Raw genomic sequence first — 22,859 nt, 5'->3', positions numbered from 1 at the left:
GATACAAAAGGTTAAACACACATACCAACAGATTCGAGGCCAGCTGCTTCCCTACTGTTATCAGATTTCTGAATGGACCTCTCAGATTTTAAATTTAAATCTCGATCTTGCTCTTTGTGCCTCTTCTCTGCAGCTGTGACATTGTATTCTTCACTCTTATTATCCTAATGTGCTTTGTATGGTATAACCTGCTTACACTACATACAAAACAAAACTTTCACTGTATCTAGATACAGTGAAATGATAAATCAAGTCAAATGAAATCATTTGTATAATTAGAAAAATACAGTGGCCTCAGCACTGGTCCTTGCAGCATATGACTGGTCAAAAGTCTCCAGTCTGAAAAACAACCCTCTACAACATCCTCTGCCTCCTACCTTCAATTTTGCATCCAATTGGCTAGGTCCCCTTTGATTTCATGTAATCTAACGTTGCTAACCAACCTACCATGTGGAACCTTGCCGAACATTTTGCTGAAATCTGTATAGTAAACATCCACCTTCATAAATCATCTTTGTCACCTCTTCAAGAAACTCAGCCACAATAGTGAGACACAATTTCCAATGCACAAAGCCATGTTGACTATCCCTAATCAGTCCTTGCATTTCCAAATACACGTAAATCCTGTCCTTCAGAATCCTGTTCAACACCTTACTCACCACTGACATTAGACTCACGGTCCACAGTTCATTGCCTTTTCCATACCCCTATCTTAAATAATGGTACCACATTAGCCACCCTCCGGTCTTTTTATTTATTTCCACAAGTTCCCTAGCTTTCATGTCCATCTCCACTGGAGATACTGACACTAAGTATTCATTTAGTATCTCGCCCATCTCCTGTGGTCCAGGTTGCCTCTTTGATTTTTAAAGAGCACTGATGTCTCCCTAATTTCTGTTTTTTCCTTTAATGTATTTGTAGAATCTCTGGATTCTCCCTAACCCTATTTACCAAAGCCACCTCATAGCCCCTTTTTGCCCACCTGATTTCTCTCTTAAGTATACTCCTACTGCCCTTGTTGTCCTCTAGGGATTCACTCAATCCCAGCTGTCTATATAGCATCTCCACCTCCTTGACCAGAGCCTCAATTTCTCCAGTCATCCTACATTCACTACCCCCGCCAGCCTTGCCCTTTGTGCTAAGAGGAACATACGGCCTCTGAACTCTCGTTATGTCATTTTTTGAAGACCCCCCCCCCCCCACCACTTTCCAACCATCCCTTTACCTGCGACTAGCGTTTGCCAATCGACCTTTGAATGTTCCTGCCTAATACCATAAAAATTGACCTTCCTCCGATTTAGAACTTTAACTCTTATGTCAGGTCTATCCTTTTCCATAACTATTTTGTCCAGTTGCCCCAAGGTGCTCCTCCACTCTTACCTGCCTTTTCTTTTGAGTAGGTCAAGCTTTTTGCTCCTTATCTAGTGAATGAGAAAAATTTCCCATGCACACTTGGCAAATTCCTTTTTGTCCAAGCCCAAGCAGTACCAGTCTATGATAATAAAATAGGGGAGGGGACGAACTGGGCTGGTTTAGGGATGCAGTAGGGGAAGGGGAGATTTTGAAACTGGTGAAGTCCACATTGATACCATATGGCTGCAGGGTTCCCAGGCGGAATATGAGTTGCTGTTCCTGCAACCTTCGGGTGGCATCATTGTGGCAGTGCAGGAGGCCCATGATGGACATGTCATCTAGAGAATGGGAGGGGGAGTGGAAATGGTTTGCGACTGGGAGGTGCAGTTGTTTGTTGCGAACTGAGCGGAGGTGTTCTGCAAAGCGGTCCCCAAGCCTCCGCTTGGTTTCCCCAATGTAGAGGAAGCCGCACCGGGTACAGTGGATGCAGTATACCACATCGGCAGATGTGCAGGTGAACCTCTGCTTAATGTGGAATGTCATCTTGGGACCTGGGATAGGGGTGAGGGAGGAGGTGTGGGGGCAAGTGTAGCATTTCCTGCGGTTGCAGGGGAAGGTGCCGGGTGTGGTGAAGTTGGAGGGCAGTGTGGAGCGAACAAGGGAGTCACAGAGAGTGTGGTCTCTCCGGAAAGCAGACAGGGGTGGGGATGGAAAAATGTCTTGGGTGGTGGGGTCGGATTGTAAATGGCGGAAGTGTCGGAGGATGATGCGTTGTATCCGGAGGTTGGTAGGGTGGTGTGTGAGAACGAGGGGGATCCTCTTAGGGCGGTTGTGGCGGGGGCGGGGTGTGAGGGATGTGTTGCGGGAAATACGGGAGACGCGGTCAAGGGCGTTCTCTATCACTGTGGGGGGGAAAGTTGCGGTCCTTAAAGAACTTGGACATCTGGGATGTACGGGAGTGGAATGTCTTATCGTGGGAGCAGACGCGGCGGAGGCGGAGGAATTGGGAATAGGGGATGGAATTTTTGCAGGAGGGTGGGCAGGAGGAGGTGTATTCTAGGTAGCTGTCCCACAGCTACCTAGAATACTACACCTCCCACCCACCCTCCTGCAAAAATTCCATCCCCTATTCCCAATTCCTCCGCCTCCGCCGCATCTGCTCCCACGATAAGACATTCCACTCCCGCACATCCCAGATGTCCAGGTTTTTTAAGGACCGCAACTTTCCCCCCACAGTGATCGAGAACGCCCTTGACCGCGTCTCCCGTATTTCCTGCAACACATCCCTCACACCCCGCCCCCGCCACAACCGCCCTAAGAGGATCCCCCTCGTTCTCACACACCACCCTACCAACCTCCGGATACAACGCATCATCCTCCGACACTTCCGCCATTTACAATCCGACCCCACCACCCAAGACATTTTTCCATCCCCACCCCTGTCTGCTTTCCGGAGAGACCACACTCTCTGTGACTCCCTTGTTCGCTCCACACTGCCCTCCAACTTCACCACACCCGGCACCTTCCCCTGCAACCGCAGGAAATGCTACACTTGCCCCCACACCTCCTCCCTCACCCCTATCCCAGGCCCCAAGATGACATTCCACATTAAGCAGAGGTTCACCTGCACATCTGCCAATGTGGTCTACTGCATTCACTGTACCCGGTGCGGCTTCCTCTACATTGGGGAAACCAAGCGGAGGCTTGGAGACCGCTTTGCAGAACACCTCCGCTCAGTTCGCAACAAACAACTGCACCTCCCAGTCGCAAACCATTTCCACTCCCCCTCCCATTCTCTAGATGACATGTCCATCATGGGCCTCCTGCAGTGCCACAATGATGCCACCCAAAGGTTGCAGGAACAGCAACTCATATTCCGCCTGGGAACCCTGCAGCCATATGGTATCAATGTGGACTTCACCAGTTTCAAAATCTCCCCTTCCCCTACTGCATCCCTAAACCAGCCCAGTTCGTCCCCTCCCCCCACTGCACCACACAACCAGCCCAGCTCTTCCCCCCCCCCCCCACCCACTGCATCCCAAAACCAGTCCAACCTGTCTCTGCCTCCCTAACCGGTTCTTCCTCTCACCCATCCCTTCCTCCCACCCGAAGCCGCACCCCCATCTACCTACTAACCTCATCCCACCTCCTTGACCTGTCCGTCTTCCCTGGACTGACCTATCCCCTCCCTACCTCCCGACCTATACTCTCTCCACCTATCTTCTTTACTCTCCATCTTCAGTCCGCCTCCCCCTCTCTCCCTATTTATTCCAGTTCCCTCTCCCCATCCCCCTCTCTGATGAAGGGTCTAGGCCCGAAACGTCAGGTTTTGTGCTCCTGAGATGCTGCTTGGCCTGCTGTGTTCGTCCAGCCTCACATTTTATTATCTTGGAATTCTCCAGCATCTGCAGTTCCCATTATCTCAGTACCAGTCTATGTTTGGAAGGTTAAAATCTCCCACCTTTACAATCCAAGTATTCTTATAGATGACTGTGATTTCCTTACATATTTGCTTCTTCATTTCCCTCTGACTGTTGGGGGCCTATAGTACAATCCCAATGAGGTGATCATCCTTCTCTTATTTCTCAGTTGCACCTACATAAATTCATTGGACATTCTCCCAGGAATATCCTCCTTAAGTACAATTGTAATGTTATTTCTAACCAAAAACATCACACCCCTTCTTCTCTTGCCCCCCTTTCTATCCTTCCTGTGGCACCTATACCTGAGAACAACAAACTGCCAGTCTTGCCCCTCCCTGAGCCATGTTTCTGTGATAGTTGTGATATCTCAGTCCCATGTATCCGTCGATGCCCTGAGTTAATATGCCTTACCTATCAGGCTTCTTGCATTGAAAGAAATGCAACTCGACCTATGCGTCTTATCTTGTTCTTTGCCATCCTTTGCTTGCCACTACTGTTTAACTTGCTTGCTTCATTGACTTCTCTCTCTTCTCACTATCTGTTTGGATCTCAACACCCTGCCCCCTATCCTTAGACCCACTCATTGAAAGTCTGCTAAATCGTACTAGCAAATTTTCCCTCCAGGACATTGGTCTCCTTCAAATTCAGCTTCAACTCCCCCCTTTTACAGGGCACTGTACCCGATATGAGATGTTAATGGTCAAAAATGTGATTCCTTGCCCCTTACACCAGCTCTTTACACTCTTAATCATCTGCTTATCATCCTATTCCACCCTCAGTGCTATGTGCCACCGGGAGTAATCCAGATATTACTATTCTCAAGCACCCACATTTTAACCACCTGCCTAATTTTCTGTATCCGTTCTGCAGAACCTCATTCTTATCTCTACCTACATCATTGGTTCCAATGTGTACAACAACCTTCTGCTGGTCATTCTCCTCTTTGGGAATATTCTGCACTTGCTGCAAGACTTCCTTGATCCTGGCACCAGGGATGCAGCATACCATTCTGATGTCACACTGGGCACAGAAACATTTGTTTTTGCCCCTGACTAGAGACCCTTATTACAGTCAATTACATGGAAACTGATAGATCCCTCTTTACATTAGATCCAGTATGGATATTAGCAACCTGGCTATCAGTGCTGTATTCCCCTGAGAGGCTATTGCCTCTTAGTGTCTAAAACAGAGTAGTTGTTTGAGATGGGAATAGCCACAGGAGACTCCTGCACTTCCTGCCTACCTCTCCTACCTTTCCTAATCATAAGCCATCTACCTTCCTGAAACTGCTATCTGTCACATTCCTGGCTCCTGTAAATTCCTCATTGCCTCTGACTGCTGCTCCAACTGATCCTTGTGATCTGATCACAATCAAACACACTTCCTGCTGACAAGGTCTCCCGGAGCATTGAAATGCTCCCTGATCTCCCACTTTCAACAGGAAGATTACACGCTGAACCTGGTTTGATAATGGTAAATGGGGGATGTGTCACACCTTGTGATTATAGATTAATTGAATACAATACAATGCTTCTACTTACGGCCCACAACATCTCATGAATACCCATTTTTGTGTTGCTATATCTATTCAAAATCTACTTTTAACATAAATGGTAGCACCAGACAGTATATTGGAGAGTCTCCTTAATGAGAGAGGTATTGACTTTGTCTTCAAAAAGACTGTGTACATTTGTTACTTCTGATGCAATTACACACCGATTCATCTGTAAACAGGCGTTTAGTGAGAATTGATGTTGATCAAGTTAACAACTGCCGTATATCCAGTCCTAGGACTTAGCTCAATCAGTATTGATGCTGGCTGTTCTTGCTGATGGACCCCAACCAGAATACATTCTGTGCTGTTGTCACTCTTTGTACTTCTAGTAAGTGGTGCTCAACACCAGCTAAGGTGATGGAGTAGTATGTAGAGACCCAGGGATTTGCATTTGAGGAGCCTTTGCCCAACAGTTACAAGGTTCTTTCAAGCTGCACGCAGGACTGATGAGTAAATGGAGTGCAATATTGTATTACAGGGAGCCATTTAAGGATGGGTGAAAATAGAAACATGGTAGGCGACAGTGTAATTAAGTTGGACAGATAGTGTTCTCTGCAGCTGAGAGTTTAAGTCCAAAAGCTGTTTTGCCTACCTGGCACCAGGGTTAAAAACATCTCAGGCTGGAAAGGAACTTTGGTGTAGAGAGGAAGTCATCTGTAGTCATCCAAGTTCATGCCAATGACTTTGATAGGCCTACAAAGGAGATTCTGCTGAAAGAACTTGAATAGGTAGAAGATAAATTGAAGGGCTGTACCTCCATTTTAATAATAACGGGATTATAACCTTTATCATTGGCCTTAGGTAAATAGTCAGAGTTAAATGCATGACTCAAACATCAATGTGAGATGATGAGGTGAGGATTATCAGAGCAGTCATGATATCATTGATGCCAGAGACTCTAGGTTGAAATGCCTGTTTCTAGTCCTACATCTTAGAAATCTAGTACAAACTAAATTATAAAAAAAAAGTCTTGCCCATGTTTGACTTGATGCCATGTGACTTAGTGGGATCCAGAGCCAATGTCAAGAATGCCCAGGGCAACTCCTTGCCTTTATCCACTGTGCCGCCTTATCGACCAATGGAAAAAGACTCCCGGAGTGAAGGTGGTGTCTCGGACATATGACTATGCCAGGCTGTTGTTTGACTAGTTCCCTGAATTTTAGCATGACCCCCCACCCCCCCAAACACGTTGGTGAGGAGGTCTCTGCAAGATGGGCGGATGTGTTTTTGCTGTTTTCGTTTCCTGTGCCTGTTAGGTGGCTCGTCCCATTTCACTTCTTGGTTCAGATATTGTTGTGAATTTTTTTTCCAACTTATTAGCTTGTTGGTCCTTCTAATTTTAGACAACCATGTAGCTTGGGATATGGAGTCACACAAAGGCCAACTGGCATATTTCATAGAACATAGAACTGCACAGCACAGGAACAGGCCCTTTAGCTCACGATGTGCCCAACATGACGCCAAATGAAACTAATCCCTTTTGCCTGCCCTTGGTCCATGTCCCTCCATACCTTGCGTATTAATGTGCTTATCTAAAAATCACATAAATGCCCTTAACATATTTGTGTCCACCACCACTCCTGGCAGTGTGTTCCAGACTTATACCACCGTGTAAAAAAAACCTAACCCTCGCATCTCCTTTCAAGTTTCCCCCTCTAACCTTAAATGCATGCCCCCTAGTTTCAGACATTTCAACTCTGGCCAAACGATTCTGACCATCAACCCTATCTATGCACCTCATCATTTTTCAGCTTTCTATCGAGTCTTCCCTCAGCCTCTGTCACTCGAGTAAACAACCTGAGCTTTGCTAGCAGAAACTAGCACTCATCTGGGATTTCCTTCCCTAAAGGACGTTTGTGAACCAGGAGGGTTTTTATGATAGTTGACACATGGGAGTTATGAGGCTAGGTTTTAATTCCAGATTTTATGAATTCAAATTTTGCCATCTGCCGTTCTGGAATTTGAATCCATGGGCCTCAACCAATGATCTTGGACTCCGAATTACTAGTCTCATGACTTTAGCACTGTGCCACTACCACTTCAAGAAATAACAAAAATAGAATAACAGATTATTCACATTTTCTGTTAAGGAAGTTGTTAATCTAGAATATCTGTATGTTTGTCAGATAATGACTGTAGTCATTACGCTCCAAAAGTAAATCGTTACGTAAAATGTTTTGAGTCATTTGTGATATGTAAATATTGATATCTATTATTCACAAAATATACAATTTATCTGTTCCCCTGTGATGTGTACTTAGCTAAATAGAATATAGCACTATACAGCACAGGAACAGACCCTTTAGCCCATGATGTTGTCCTGAGCATGATGCCAAATTAAACTAATCTTTTTGCCTGCCCTTGGTCCATATCCCTCCATTCCTTGCATATTCACATGCTTATCTAAAAGTCCCTTAAACACCACTATCGAATCTGCTTCTAACACTACTCATGGCAGCGCATCCCAGGCACCTGTGTATTTTTTTGAAAAAAACTTGCCTCTCACATCTCCTTTGAACTTCCCACTCTGACCTTAAACACATCCTTCCCCTAGTTTTAGACATTTCAACTCTGGGAGGGGAAAAGATTCTGACCGTCCACCATATCTATGTATCTCATTTTTTATAGACTTCCATCAAGTCTCCCCTCCGCCTGCGCCACCCCAGAGCAAACAACCCAAGTTTTTCTAGCCTCTCTTTATGGCTCATTGCTTCTAATCCAGCATCCTGGTAAACCTCTTTTGCACCCCCTCCAAAACCTCCACATCCTTCCTGTAATGTGATGACCATAACTGATTTACAGCAATACTGTAAATGTGGCCTAACAAAAATCTTATAAAGCTGCAGCATGATGTCCTGACTTGTACTTCATTTCCCCCCACCAATGAATGTTAGCATGTCATATGAGATAATGGGAACTGCAGATGCTGGAGAATCCAAGACAACAAAATGTGAGGCTGGATGAACACAGTAGGCCAAGCAGCATCTCAGGAGCACAAAAGCTGACGTTTCGGGCCTCGACCCTTCATCAGTCTAGAACATCCTTTCTTGATCTCAAAATGCCCTAGCATATTAGCATGCTCCACATGATCTCACTATCTTCCATGTCTTTCTGCTGGGTAAGTACTGACACAAAGTATTCATTTAGGATCTTGCCTATTTCTTCTGCATCCAAGCGCAAGTTGTCCTTTTGCCTTGAGTTGCCCTACCTTCACCCTAGTATTCCTCTTATTTTTAATATATGTATAGAATGCTTTGGGATTATCTTTAACCCTACTTGCCAGTCATTAACAAAGTGTGGAGCTGAATGAATACAGCAGGCTAAGCAGCATCTTAGGAGCACAAAAGCTGATGTTTCAGGCCTAGACCCTTTGTTATCTCAGATTCTCCAGCATCTGCAGTTCCCATTATCTCTTGCTAAAATCATTTAATGACCTCTTCTTGCTCACCTAATTCCCTGCTTGAGTTCTTTCCTGCTTCCATTATATGCCTTGTAGGTTTTGACCGATTTTTAGCTTTCTAAACTTTACTATGCTTTTTTACTGGAATCCTGAATTCCTCCTAACTTTCTTATCTCTTCCAACCTTACAACCCTTTGTGATCTCTGCTTCTCCCCAATTCTGATCTTATGTACATCCTAATGCCGCAATTGCTTTTCATGCTTTGAACTGCCTTTCTGTTCTGGAAGTCCTTTCTTAAGCCTCTCCCCCTATAACATCCCTTCTTTGACTGAACATTTGACCAAACAATATCACTTGTTGACACGTTTATTTGTCCTTTAATGTTCAAGTAGTGTGTTTTATAATGTTAAAGTTATGTCAATGTAATTGTTCAAGTTAAATGTGAAGTGCAAAGAACACATCAGGAGCAAGTGCAGAGATGAGTGAAACTGGGGGGGGAAAAAAAACTTACTTGGATACCATTTAACACACTGGGTATTGTTGGATTGAATTTAACAATGTTGATCAATCTTGCACACAGATCACAGGTCACATACATTTATTTGGGATGAAATTGGATAGGACATATGGGAAAAATTCTACTCCAGACCACACATGGCATCACACTACACATAGCTTGAGAGTTATTTGTTCTGTCATATGAGACTGCCAGGAACCCACATTGCTGCACTTGTTTTCTTGAATTGTGTCATTTTTCACCATAAAAAGAAACAAACAGCTAAGAACAAAGGTGGTCAGAGCCAAAATACTCCGTTATATGCTGTGTTTAGAAGTGAATTTATTTTGCTAACCATTTCATTTTTATTTTGAATTGCAGGGCGTGTTGTTTTTCGCATGCCAGACTGGTTGCATCACTTATTAATGGGTGGACGGATTCTCTTTAAGAACACACTTGAAGCATATTGTGATAATTACCTTGAGTATAAGCTGAGCCAGTTGTTACAAGAACATCGAGTGGTTTCTCTTATAACCCTGCTCCGAGGTGGGTCTGTGGTAATGGTTTGTGTATGGAAGACATTCATTCCTTCAGCTGGCTAACCCTTGAGCTCTGAAATTCTGTCCCTAACCCAACCATCTCTCTTTCCTCCTTTTAAACTCTACCTTTGATCAAGCCTTTGGTTATCTGTAATAACTCCTTTATGTGGTTCATTGTCAAACTTTTCTTGATAGTGCTACTATTTGAAAATCTTGGGGCTTTTTACCGTGCTAATGATGCTGTATGTTTGCAAGTTGTTGGAATACAGAAATTCCTAGCTAATCTTTCAGTTGAATAGATTGAAATTGGCACGTACAATATTGTGAGTATCAGAGATGTGACCACAAGGGCATCAAGGCTGGGAAACAAAATACTGAACGATATGCATCCTATCAACAGGACACATGAAGGGCAGAGGGGATGACGTTGCCGTATTAGTAAGAAATTAAATTGAATTGATAGATTTTAATCATGCTGTATGATTTCTTCCTATGTGGGTAGAGTTGCGGAACTGTGAAGAAAAAGATATCCTGTTAGAGTTAACAAAAACAAAGTTGCTGGAAAAGCTCAGCAGGTCTGGCAGCATCTGTGAAGGTGAAAACAGAGTTAATGTTTCAGGTCCAGCGACCCTTCTTCAGAACAGGACCTGAAACATTAACTCTGTTTTCTCCTTCACACATGCTGCCAGACCTGCTGAGCTTTTTCAGCAACTTTGTTTTTGTTCCTGATTTATAGCATCCGCAATTCTTTTGGTTTTTATCCTGTTAGTTATTGTACAGGCCTGCTTGCAGTAATTAGAATGGGGGAAAGAAAATAAATCCAGAGATAAGAAAGGCACAATTACAACAATCCTGGGTCTTCAATATGTAAATGAGCTGGAAAAATCAAGTTGGTAGTGGATCTCAAGAAATGGAATGGTTGGAATATTTTTTGGAGCAGTTTGTGACAGAGCTAACTAGGGTATGGGCAGTCTGGATTTGGTGATGTGTAATAAGGCAGACTTGATTAGGGAGCTTAAAGTGAAGGGATCCCATGGCACAGTGAATGTAATATGTTAGAATGCATCCTGCTGTTTGAGGGAGAAGCAGGAATCAGATGGAACGGCATTACAATTGAGTAAAGGTACCCACAAATGCGTGTGAGAGGGGCTGGCCAGCCCTAATTGGAAGGGTAAGCCTGGCCTAGCAGGGAAAACAGTTGGAGCAGCGATGGCAGGAGTTTCTGGGAGTAATTTGGGAGGTGAAGAAGAAATGTGCTAAGGATAGGTCGAGACAACCATGGCTAACCTGGGAATTTGGGAACAGCATAAAAGCGAATGAAAAACATACAATGGGGAATTAGTGGGAGCCTTTAAGAATCAGCCGAAGAGAACTTAAAAAGAAATGGGGGTAAGGGTTGGGACGAGAAGATGAAATGAGGGTAAGCTAGTTAGTAGTATAAACAAAGATTGCAAGAGCTTTTTAGATATCCAAAAGGTGAGAGAGGCAAGAATGGACTTTAGATTTTTGGAAAGTGAGGCTGGAGAAGTAGTAATGGGGAGCAGAGAAAGGCAGAGGAACTGAGTAGGTACTTCGCATTAGTTTTCATTGTGGAAAACATGAGAAACATACCAGAACTTCAAAGGCAGTCGGGGGCAGAGGTGAGTGTAGAGGCCATCACTAAAGTGAAGGTGCTGGGGAAGCTGAATGGTCTGAAGATAGATAAATCGCCCAATGTACTGTCATAGATGGAGGATTGGCTGACTGGCAGAAGGCAGAAATAAAGGTAAAGGGGTCTTTTTCAGGCTAGTAGCTGGTGACTAATAGAGTTGTGCAGGGGTCAGTGTTGGAGTGGTAACGATTCACGTTAAGCATTAACAATCTGGATGAAGGAACTGAAGGCGTTTTTGCTAAGTTTGGAGATGGCACAAAGATAGTTTCTGGAACAGGCATTTTTGAAGAATTGGGGAGATTACAGAAGGACTTGGACAGGCTAGGAGACCAAGAAAGGGAGTGGCAGATAGAATACAATACTGGAAAATATGGAGTTATGCAATTTGTTAGGAGGAATAAAACCGTAGACTGTTTTCTAAATGGGGAAAGACTTCAGAAATCCAAAGTACAAGTTCCAGATTCTCTTCAGGTTGGTGTGTATATTCAGTTGACAGTCAGAAAGGCAAATGCAGCGTCGTCATTTTTTTTCGAGAAGACTAGAATACAAGAGTAGAGATGTATTGCTGAGGTTGTATAAGGCTCTGGTCAGACCATATTTGGAATAATGGGCACAGCTTTGCGTTCTCTATCTGATGTGCTGTGTAGGAAACTTCCATTGGACCCTCTCTGAGAATGATCCCTGGGATGAAGGACTTGTCACATGAAGAGTAGTTGAGCACTCTGGGTTTGGACTCAATGGTGTTTAGAAAACTCGAGGTGACTTCATTGAAACTTTCAAAATACTGAGAAGCCTGGAGTGAATGGATGAGGAGATGATGTTTCCATTAGTAGGAGAGACTAGGACCTGAGGAACAGTCACAGTGAAGGAGTGATCCTTTAGAACTAAGATGATGAGGAATTTCTTCAGCTAGAGTCTGATGAATCAGTGGAGCTCATTGCCACAGAGTGCTCTGGAGGCCAAGTCATGGAGTGTATTTAAGACAAAGATAAATAGGGAACCACATTTGCTATCCTCCAGTCATCTGGCACTATTCCTGTAGACAAAGATGAGTTAAAGATCAATGCCAAAGGCTCAGCAATCTCCTCCCTGGCTTCCCAGAGGATCCTAGGAGAAATCCCATCCGGCCCAGGGGACTTAGCTATCTTCACCCTCTGTAGGATGTCGAATACCTCTTCCTTGTGAACCTCAATCCCACCTAGTCTAGTAGCCTGTATCTCAGTATTCTCCTCGACAACATTGTCGTTTTCTGGAGTGAATACTGTTGAAAAATAGTCATTTAGTGCTTCCCCTATCTCCTCTGACTCTACACACAACCTACCACTACTATCCTTGATTGGGCCTAATCTTACTTTCGTCATTCTTTTATTCCTTAAATACCTATAGAAAGCCTTAGGGTTTACCCTGATCCTATCCACCAACAACTTCTCATGTCTCCTCCTGGCTCTTCTGCGCTCTCTCTTTAGGTCTTTCCTGGCTACCTCATAGCCCTCCAGCACCCTAACTGAGCCTTCACATCTCATCCTAACATAAGCCGCCTTCTTCCTCTTGATCAGAGATTCCACCTCCTTCGTAAACCACGGCTCGCGCGCTCTGCAGGTACCTGCCTGACAGGTATGTACTTATCTCAGACACGCAGGAGCTTTTCCTTGAATAAACTCCACATTTCTAATCCCCTGCAGTTTCCTCCTCCATCCTATGCTCCCTAAATCTTTCCTAATCTCATTGTAATTGCCTTTTCCCCAGCTATAACTGTTGCTCAGTGGTATACACCTATCCCTTTCCATCACTAAAGTAAACATAACAGAATTGTGATCGCTATCACCAAAGTGCTCACCTACTTCCAAATCTAACACCTGGCCGAGCTCATTACCCAGTACCAAATCTAATGTGGCTTCGCCCCTTGTTGGCCTATCTACATACTGTGTCAGGAAGCCCTCCTGTGCACACTGAACAAAAACTGACCCATCTATAGTACTCAAACTATAGTGTTTCCAGTCAATATTTGGAAAGTTGAAATCCCCCATGACAACTACCCCGTCTCTCTCACTCCTATCGCAAATCATCTTTGCTATCCTTGCCTCTCTGGAACTATTCAGAGGCCTATAGAAAACTCCCAACAGGGTGACCTCTCCTTTCCTGTTTCTAACCTCAGCCCATACTACCTCAGTTGACGAGACACCAAACATCCTTTCTGCAACTGCAATATTGTTTTTGACCAACAATGCCACACCTCCCACCCCTTTTACCATCTTCTCTGTTCTTACTGAAACATCTAAATCCAAAACAAAATTTAATCTTAAATTTTGTGCAAGTGCTGTTGGAAGGTAGTTGAAACAGATCTGTCACAAATGCTGGAATGTTAACAATACAGAGTGTGGATAATTAAGGCAGTGGAGGTACTAGAACTGTATTCTCCTGAGCCTGTACCCACTCAAAACTATTCAAACAACGTAGTCACTATGGAATTGAGTGCACAAATCTAAAACTGTCTGTAGTTCAGCATAAGTTTAGCGTTTGACAGGAATTTTTTTTTGTTTGAGAATACAGTATTTCAGCATAACTTTCTTGCCTTGTTAATAATGTTTTTTCCTCCCTGTTGCTAACAGTTTTGGTACGCAACCAGTTGTTGGAACTAATGAAATTGCATAATGGGAAATTTGCAAAAAATCATCAAAGAGTGAGGTAGCAGAGTGTTTATTATTTTTGCTGTCTTTGAACTGTTCCCACTGTATGAATCGGCACTGCTGGATATAAAATTGAATCTGATTGTAAAAATGTAAGAGACCCTTTTCCAGAAGGATGAAAAGAACCTTAGGATTTGTGATGTGCCCCAATCAATTGAAACACATTTTGCCTGGAAGTGGCTCAATTCCTTCATAATCCTGAAACTAGGACCCGAGGGCCCAGCCTTAGAGTAAGGGGAAGACCTTTTAGAATGGAGATAGGGAGAAACTTCTTCAGCCAGGGAGTGGTGAATCTATGGAATTCACTGCCACAGAAGTCTGTGGAGGCCAGGTTAATCGTCACTTCTCAGATTGCATTTTGAGAACTGCTTAGAATTGAGTATGAGTAGTGGAAATGTTATCAAATGGCATGTTTTGGCTGAGTGTATCCTCTAAAAATCTGTAATTTCTCTTGACACAAGGGTTTAGAAATCAATTTTAAACATTTATTGAAGTTGAATTAAGGAGCACAGCAGAGGAAAAATGTAGAAAATTACATTAATCATACAGATTAGAGGGCTAAATAGATGTGATAGATACAGGTTTATTTAAGGATAATGGAAGAGTATCCTTGCATATTCTAAATATTAGAAATTAACATGTACAGTAATGACAGATTCAAATCTCACGAGATACTGAGATGACTAGGAAGGGACAGGTTCATGTGGAATACCTGATCACCTTACCTTTTTTAAAGAAGAATTCTAACAGTAGCCACATAATAGGATGGGTGATGAAGAACGAAATAATAGCTTATGTCTGCAAGATGCAGCAATTGTAAGTGTGTTTGTAAAGTGTCATGTGGCATTACAACAAAAGTTGGAGAAGTCTGTCAAATCCTGCTACTCAGGTGGTCACAGATAAGTGTGCAAATGCTTTAATGTGGCCAGTTATTTTTATACCAGTGCTGGGGGTCCTGAGTGTTTCCTGGAGCAACATGATGTGTTGCTGACGAGAACACAGACTATTTTATATTTCATATTATGCAACGAGAATGGGCTAATTAAACCTGTTGTAATAGAACCTTTAGGAAGTAATGTCCATAATTCGAAAGAAATATTTATTGAGTTTGAAAAAGATGTAGGTCAGTCTGAAAATTAAAAATCTAAACAAGGGCATTTATGAAGGTATGAGGAGGATGTTGGCCGAGGGGGATTGAAATAATACATTAAAAAGCTTGACAGCAGGTATGCAATGACTGCATTTAAAAAAATTACAGCTTGGTTTTAAAAAAAGAGTCCTATCAGGCAAAACAATCGAACATAAAAAGTGAGAATGTCATGACCAATGAGGGGAGGCTAAATATAGCATTAGTTCAAAGGAGGAACCTTAAAGTTGCCAAAAACATTGTAAAATTGAGGATTGGGAGCATTAGAGTTCAGCAAAGAAGAATAAAGAAATTAATAAAAATAGAATATTAATATAAACTATCAAGAAGCAGAAACAAATTGTAAAAGTTTCATTGGTATATAAGAGAGAGAGGATTAGGAAAGACAAATGTGGGTCCATGACAGGTGGAGACAATAACTTTTAATAGCTTCTCTGCGATTTCTCTATTGGCTAAAGTATTGTGTCTGTCTTCACAGAGGAAGACTTAGATATTAATTACTTCAGGAATATCCAATAATCTATTGAGAATGTGGTTCATTTTTATTTGAAAGGTTTTTTTTGTAAAAAGAGTAGTATTGGAGAAATTAATGGAACTGAAATGGGCAGCATGGTGGCTCAGTGGTTAGCTGCCTCACAGTGCCAGGGAGCTAGGTTTGATTCCACCCAGAAGTGACTGTCTGTGTTGAATTTGTATATTTTCCCCCATGTCTACGTGGGTTTCGTCCCAGAGTCCAACGATGTGCAGGCTAGGTAGATTGGCCATGCCAAATTGCCTACAGTGTTCAGGATTGTGTAAATTGGGTGGGTTATAAGGGGGTGGTCTGGGTGGTGTGCTCTGTGGGTCGGTGTGGACTTGTTGTGCTGGAGGGCCTATTTCCACACTGTAGGGACTCTATGATAATGAAAGCTGGTAAATCCCAGGAAGCAATAACCTTTACCATGGAGTGTTGAAAGAGTTGGCTCAAGAGATGGTGAGTGCTTTCATGATCACCTTTCAAGATTTTATTAATTTTGTCTCAGTCCTGCCAATTGAAAAGTTTGCAAATATAGTTCCACCATTTGGGAAGGTAAGGAGAACATAAGGGAAGTACAGATCTATTAGCCTGTTTGTTAGAAGGTACTGGAATCTATTGTGAAGGATGTGATTAATGGATTTTAGAAAATAGTTGGGAGTTAATAAAGACTGAGATGCTGGCAGCCAGAGTCTATAGTGTGAGGCTGGAAAAGCACAGCAGGTCAAACAGCATCTGAGGAGCAGGTAAGTCCGTGTTTCGGGCCAAAACCTGACCTGATTCACCAAAATATTGCCTGGGATAGAATAGTTCACCTATGAAGAGAGGATGGATAAGCTCAGGTGGTTTTCTTTGGAGCAGAGAAGCTTGAAGGGAGAATGTGATAGAGGTGTATAAGATTTGAGAGACATGGAACAAGGTGAACAATAAGCAACTGTTCCCCTTTGTCGAAGGCTCGGTAATGATCCTAAATTGAAAGCGAAAGGCAGGTAATTTTGGATGGAAATTGAGGAAGACTTTTTCACTGGGACAGTACACTGTCTTGGAGGGTACTTGAGGCAGGAAACCTCACCATCTTTAAAAAGTACTTGGATGAGCACTTGAAATGCCATAACATTCAAAACTGTGGGTCTAGTGCAGGAAAGTTATACTATTGTAAGTAGTACGCTATATCTAGCAGTGCAGACTCATTTGGGTTGAAGGGCCTCTTCTGTACTGTATGATTTTATGGTATGGGGATATGTCTCTGAAATAAATTCTAGTTAGGACTGAGATGAGACAGAACGCCTTCACTAAGATGGTGAATCTTTTGAATTCTGTACCCCAGAGGGTTGTCGAAGTATTCAGTCATTAAGTAAATTCAAAACCACGATTGAGAGATTTTGAGCCCTTAAAAACACTAAGGGATAAGGCAGTTAGCAAAGATGATCAGCAATGATTTAGAATGGCAGAGCATGCTCGAGCGCCTGAATGGCCTCCTTTTTCTCTTGTGTTCTTAATGTGCCTGTAAATGTTGACAACCAGCAGGTCTAATAGAAATACAAGGCAGGAACATGTAATTGTCGAAACACAATATTGGTTTTGGGACTAAAATTGCAGCAACAGAAAGTTGCATTTATGTAGTTGTCCTCATGTAGTCATACTCTTGGTCACCACAGGTGCATTATCAAACTAAATTTAACACTGAACCACAAGGATGTTGGGGCAGGCTATCAAAAGCATGGCCAAGAGGTTTTTTTTCCCAGAAATAATTCAAAGGCAAGGGGCGAGAGTGGGTGTTGTGATTACCTGGTTTAAGGGGGGAATTTCAGAGCTTCGGGCCTCAACTTGAAGGATCACCAGTCATAGATGGACCCAGGATCTGTGATCTGCAAGAGGCTAGAATTGAAGGAATTCAGATCAAGGTTGTAGGGTTGTGGTGGAGGTACCTGTAGAGATTGAAAGATGTTGGACCACGAGTGATTAAGAAAGGTGACATCCTTACCAGATTTACACTGTGCCAACCTTGTTTAGGAATTTACTTATGAATGTGGCAAGGATCATCCTATTAAAATGTGCTATTGATGGAGCCCATAGTCACATGAAATGCTGTTTTTTTGTACTCTGACTTTCTAGTCTCTGGTTAATATGGCTTTGAAATATTTGTGTCAGTAATTAACTTTACTCGCACTGATTTGCTTAGGGAAATAAAGCTATAATGAAATACTCCTGTTGCAGATTCTGTCTTCTGTGAGAATAGTGAGGCTCGCTCTCTTGAAGACAAACAAAGGAGGGCAAAACAAACTTTTGATGAAATGATGAACTACATTCCAGGTAAGTGCAGCTTTTGTTGAAACCCGGAAGTCATTGACCAAGGTCTTTTGCTGAGAACTCAACAGCCTTTCCACAGGACTCTACTAAGATGGCAGAGTGTGCAGAAAACAAGATGATTATCCATTGGTTATGTTTAAACAAAAAAATCAATTCTAGTGATTTATCCACACCAATTATTTGAAGAGTGGGAGGTGCTCTGCCTATAGGTAGACTCATAGATTTATAGAGCTACACAGCATGAAAACAGACCGTTCAGTCCAACTCGTCCATGCCAACCAGACATCCTAAATTAATCTAGTTTTACTTGCTAGCATTTGATTTGTATCCCTCCTCAACCCTTGCTATTCTTATAACCCATCTAAATATCTTTTAAATGTTGTAATTATACAGCCTCCACAACTTCCTCGGGCAGCTCCTTCCATACATGCACCAACCTCTCACTGAAAAAGTTGCCCCTGAGGTCTCTTTTAAATCTTTACCTCCTCACATTAAACTTATGCCCTCTACGTTTGTACTCTCCTACCCCATGGAAAAGGCCTTGTCTATTATAAATGTCTGTGAGGTCACCTCTCTGCCTTCAACACTCCAGGGAAAATAGCCCCAGCCTATTCAGCCTCTCCCTATAGCTCAAACCCTCTGAACCTAGCAGCATCCTTGTAAACTTTTCCAAACTCTTTCAAGTTTCATAAACCCATCCTATAGTCGGAGTGGGGGGGAGACCAGAATTGCATGTAGTATTCCAACAGTGGCCTAACCAGTGTCCTATATAACTGCAACATAATCTCCCAACTTCTGTACTCAATGCACTGAGCAATAGAGGCAAACATACAAAAACGCCTTTCTCAGTACCCTGTCTACCTGTTACTCCATTTTCAAGGAGCTATGAACCTGCACTCCAAGGTCTCTTTGTTCAGCAACACTCCCCAGGTCCTTACTATTAAGTGTGTAAGTCCTGCCCTGATTTGCCTTCCAAAATGCAGCACCTCACATTTATCAAAGTTAAACTCAATCTGCCATCATTGGCCCATTGGTCTACCTGATCTAAGTCCTGTTGTACTCTGAGGTAACTTTCGCTGTCTACTATACCAATTTTGGTGTCATGCAGAAACTTAGTAACCATACCTTCTATGTTCACATTCAAATCATTTATATAAGTGACAAAAAGCAGTGGGCCCGGCACCAAACCTTATGGCATACCTCTGGTCACAGGCTTCCAGTCTGAAAAGCAACATTCCAACTCCCCCTACTGTCTTCTATCTTTGAGCCAGTTCTCTATCCAAATAGCTCATTCTTGCTTTGTTCCATGTGATCTAACCTTACTAACTAGTCTACCATGATATCCTTGTTGAACGCCTTCCTTATAGATGACACCCACTGCTCTGCACTCATCAGTCCTCTTCATTACTACTTCAAAAAACTCATTAGTGAGTCATGGTTTCCCACGCACAAAGCCATGTTTACTATTCTTAATCAATCCTTGCCTTTCCAAATATATGTAAATCCTGTCCTTCTGGATTCCCTCCAAAAGCTTGCCCACCACAGACATCAGGCCCACTGGTCTAAAGTTCACTGGCTGTTCCTTACCACAGTTCTTAAATAGTGGCACCACGTTAGTCAACATCCAGTCTTCTGGCACGTCACCTATGGCTATCAATGATACAGCTATGTCAGCAAGGGGCCCAACAATCACTTCCCTAGTTTCCCCACAGAGTTCGAAGGTAGACCTGGTCATGTTCTAGGGATTCATCCACCTTTAAGTGTGTTAAGATGTCCAGCAGCACCACCATCTCTAATAGGAACGTTTTTCAAGATGTTGCTATTTATTTCCCCACATCCTGTATCTTCCATATCCTTCTCTACAATAAACACCTGTTGCAAAGTACTTGTTTAGTATTTCCCCCATCTCTTGTAGTTCCACACATAAGGCCCCTTGCTGATCTTTAAGGGATCCTTTTCTCTCCATAGTTACTATTTTTGTCCCTAGTGTATGTGTAGAATCCCTTTTGGATTCTCCTCAACCCTATTTGCCAAAGCTATCTTGTGTCCCCTTTTTGCCCTTCTGACCTCCCGCTTAAGTATACTCCTACTGACTTTATACTCTTGTAGGGATTCACTTGATCCCTGCTGTCTGTACCTATCATGCGTTTCCTGCTTATCCTTGACCAAAACCTCAGTTTCTCTAGTCATCCAGCATTCCTACACCTACTAGCCTTGCCCTTCACCCTAACAGCAATGTGCTGTTTCTGGACTCTCGTTATCTCATTTTTGAACGCTTTCCATTTTCTAGCCCTCCCTTTATCCACGATCATTTGCGTTCCCCCACCCCCGCCATCAATTTTTGAAAGTTACTGCCAAGTAAAATCAAAGTTGGCCTTCCTGAAGTTTAGAACTTTAATTTTAGATTGCGTCTATCCTTTTCCATCACTATTTTACAACTAATAGAAATACGGTGACTGGCCCCAAAGTGCTCCTGCCCTGCCATATTTCCCAAGAGTAGATCAAATTTTGGACCTTCTGTAGTAGATATATCCACATACTGAAACAGAACATATTCTTGTTTTCCCTCTTGAATGTTGAAAATGGTAGGTGGATTGCCAGTCCAGCACACTGCTTTGCCTGAAACTGTGTCAAGTTTGTTTTTTGAGTGTTGTTAGAGTCCCCTCATCCAGTCAGATGGAGAGTATTCTATCTGACTTCTGACTTGTACCTCTAAGGTGGACAAGACTTGAGACTATTGGTGGTCAGCAGCTGACTGTAGAGTTCCCAGTCTGTGAATTGCTTTCATAGTTGCCGTGTTTAAATGGCTAATCCAGTTCAGTGTATTTTCAATAATAACAGCCCCCCAATCCCCACCACCTTATTTCTTGCCTTAAATGGGTGATCCTTTATTTTAAACCATGGTTCCTAGTTCTAGGTTGCATATTTATTCTGTTATTTAAGATTTTATGCAGTCTTTCTATTATTCTAACTGCATGCCTTTGTCTCTGGCTTTGGCATTTCCAGTCTTCCGTGATGAGCTTCCTGTCCTCAAAGCTTGGCCCTTATCTGAACTCCTACAGAGTTCACCCATGATGCTTGTGCTCAGTGGCCTACATTTGTTACCAGACTAAAGCAAACTTGATTTCGTTTAAAAGTTTCTTGTCGTTTCTTTTCCTAGTTCTCAATAGCTTTGCCCCCCGCCCCCCGCCAAACCTCCCAAATTCCCTGTAGCTTCTTGCATAAAATCATAGAAACACAGGAAATAGCAGCAGGAGTAGGCCATTCAGCCCTTTGAGCCTGCTCCATTATTCAGTATGATCATGGCTGATCATTTGCCTAAGAACGATGCCTAACTACCTTTTGGAAACACTGAATATTGTCACCTGAACTGTTTTCTGTGGTAGAAAATTCAGTAGGCTCACCACTTTGGATGAAGAAATTTCTCCTGATCCTAAATCTCTGAAATGAGCTACCTCATATCCTTAAACTTTAACGCCTGATTCTGATTAACATCCTTCCTGGATTTATCCTGTCTAATCCTGTTAAGAATTTATTAGTTCTACAAGGTCCCCCCTGCCACCTGAGCCCTCATTAATCTAATCTCTCTTTATATGTCAGTCCTGGTGTTCTAAGAATCAGTCTGGTAAACCTTTGCTGCATTCCCTCCATAGCTAGAATATCTACCCTCAGATAAGGAGACCAAAGCTACACACAGTGCTCAGTTTGTGGTCTCACCAAGGCAGCAAGACATCCTGCTCCTGTACACAAATTATTTTGCCATTTTTGAAGAAGGGTCCCGACCCAAAACGTCAACTTTCCTACTCCTCTGATGCGGCCTGGCCTACTGTCTTCCTCCAGCTCCACACTTATCTCTGACTCCAGCATCGGAAGTTCTTACTGTCTCTTATTTTGCTATTTGCTGCCTTCGCCGCCTGTTGTGACTGTAGGCTTACTTGCAGCAGAAGACGCAGAAGGGGAGCCACGTCTTTTTGCACCACCCCCTTTCCCAATCTGTTGTCATGCTGATGATGATCTGCCTTTTCTGTTATTGCGACTGAAGTTTATCCACTTTTATCCACGTTTATCCACTTTATTTTTAATCCAGTATGCATTTGTCCACTTACTCAACTTGAAGGAGGTGTTCTGCAAAGTGGCCCCCAAGCCTCCGCTTGGTTTCCCCAATGTAGAGGAAGCCACAACGGGTACAGTGGATGCAGTATACCACATTGATAGACGTGCAGGTGAACATCTGCTTGATATGGAAAGTCATCCTGGGGCCTGGGATGGGGATGAGGAAGGAGGTGTGGGGGCAAGTGTAGCACTTCCTGCGGTTGCAGGGGAAGATGCCAGGTGTGGTGGGTTTGGAGGGGAGTGTGGAGCAGACAAGGGAGTCCTGGAGAGAGTGGTCTCTCCAGATGGCAGACAAGGGTGGGCATGGAAAAATGTGGGGTCAGATTGTGGATGGCGGAAGTGTCGGAGGATGATGCATCTCTGTCCAGTTCTGTCAGTTTCCCAAATGCTGTACCGTTAAATTTTCTTTAGAATCGTTTACCCCCTTCCTCAAAGTTTCCCACTTTTAGCTTCTACTGCAGCCCTGATTTTTGATCATGTCACCAAACTGGTGTACACATCTACGCTGCCTAGGCCTTGAGTTGTAATTCCTTAAGTGTTTTAGTTTTTGTCCCCCTTCCCCAACGGGGGTAAGGAGAGCAAGAAAGGGCCATGAAATGACCCTGACAATTGGGTTAAAGAGAGTACTAACGCATTCTGTACATAGATTAAAAACAAAAGGATAACAATGA

General features: G+C 43.1%; 1 protein-coding gene across 13 annotated transcripts in view; it reads left to right on the top strand.

The window, feature by feature from the left end:
• snx14 (sorting nexin 14) overlaps nt 1-22,859 on the top strand; it is a 234,146-nt gene that overhangs the window by 172,480 nt on the left and 38,807 nt on the right. For 11 of the 13 annotated variants that reach the window (XR_009446141.1, XR_007248056.2, XR_007248055.2 and 8 more), the window contains 2 exons: nt 9,609-9,773; nt 17,983-18,078. The exons of 1 other annotated variant lie outside the window; for it this stretch is intronic. Coding sequence is in view for 8 of the 12 variants with exons in the window: in XM_048535544.1 (XP_048391501.1) it covers nt 9,609-9,773; nt 17,983-18,078 (261 nt within the window). In the remaining 4 variants the exon portion in view is untranslated. The remainder of the gene's footprint in view (nt 1-9,608; nt 9,774-17,982; nt 18,079-22,859) is intronic. One more of the 13 variants, XM_048535543.2, reaches the window with a different exon arrangement.

Source organism: Stegostoma tigrinum, chromosome 9 (assembly GCF_030684315.1).
Source record: "Stegostoma tigrinum isolate sSteTig4 chromosome 9, sSteTig4.hap1, whole genome shotgun sequence".
NCBI lineage: Eukaryota > Metazoa > Chordata > Chondrichthyes > Orectolobiformes > Stegostomatidae > Stegostoma > Stegostoma tigrinum.
The sequence above is the reverse complement of the archived record's forward strand: the minus strand, read 5'-3'. Positions and strand labels throughout refer to the sequence as shown.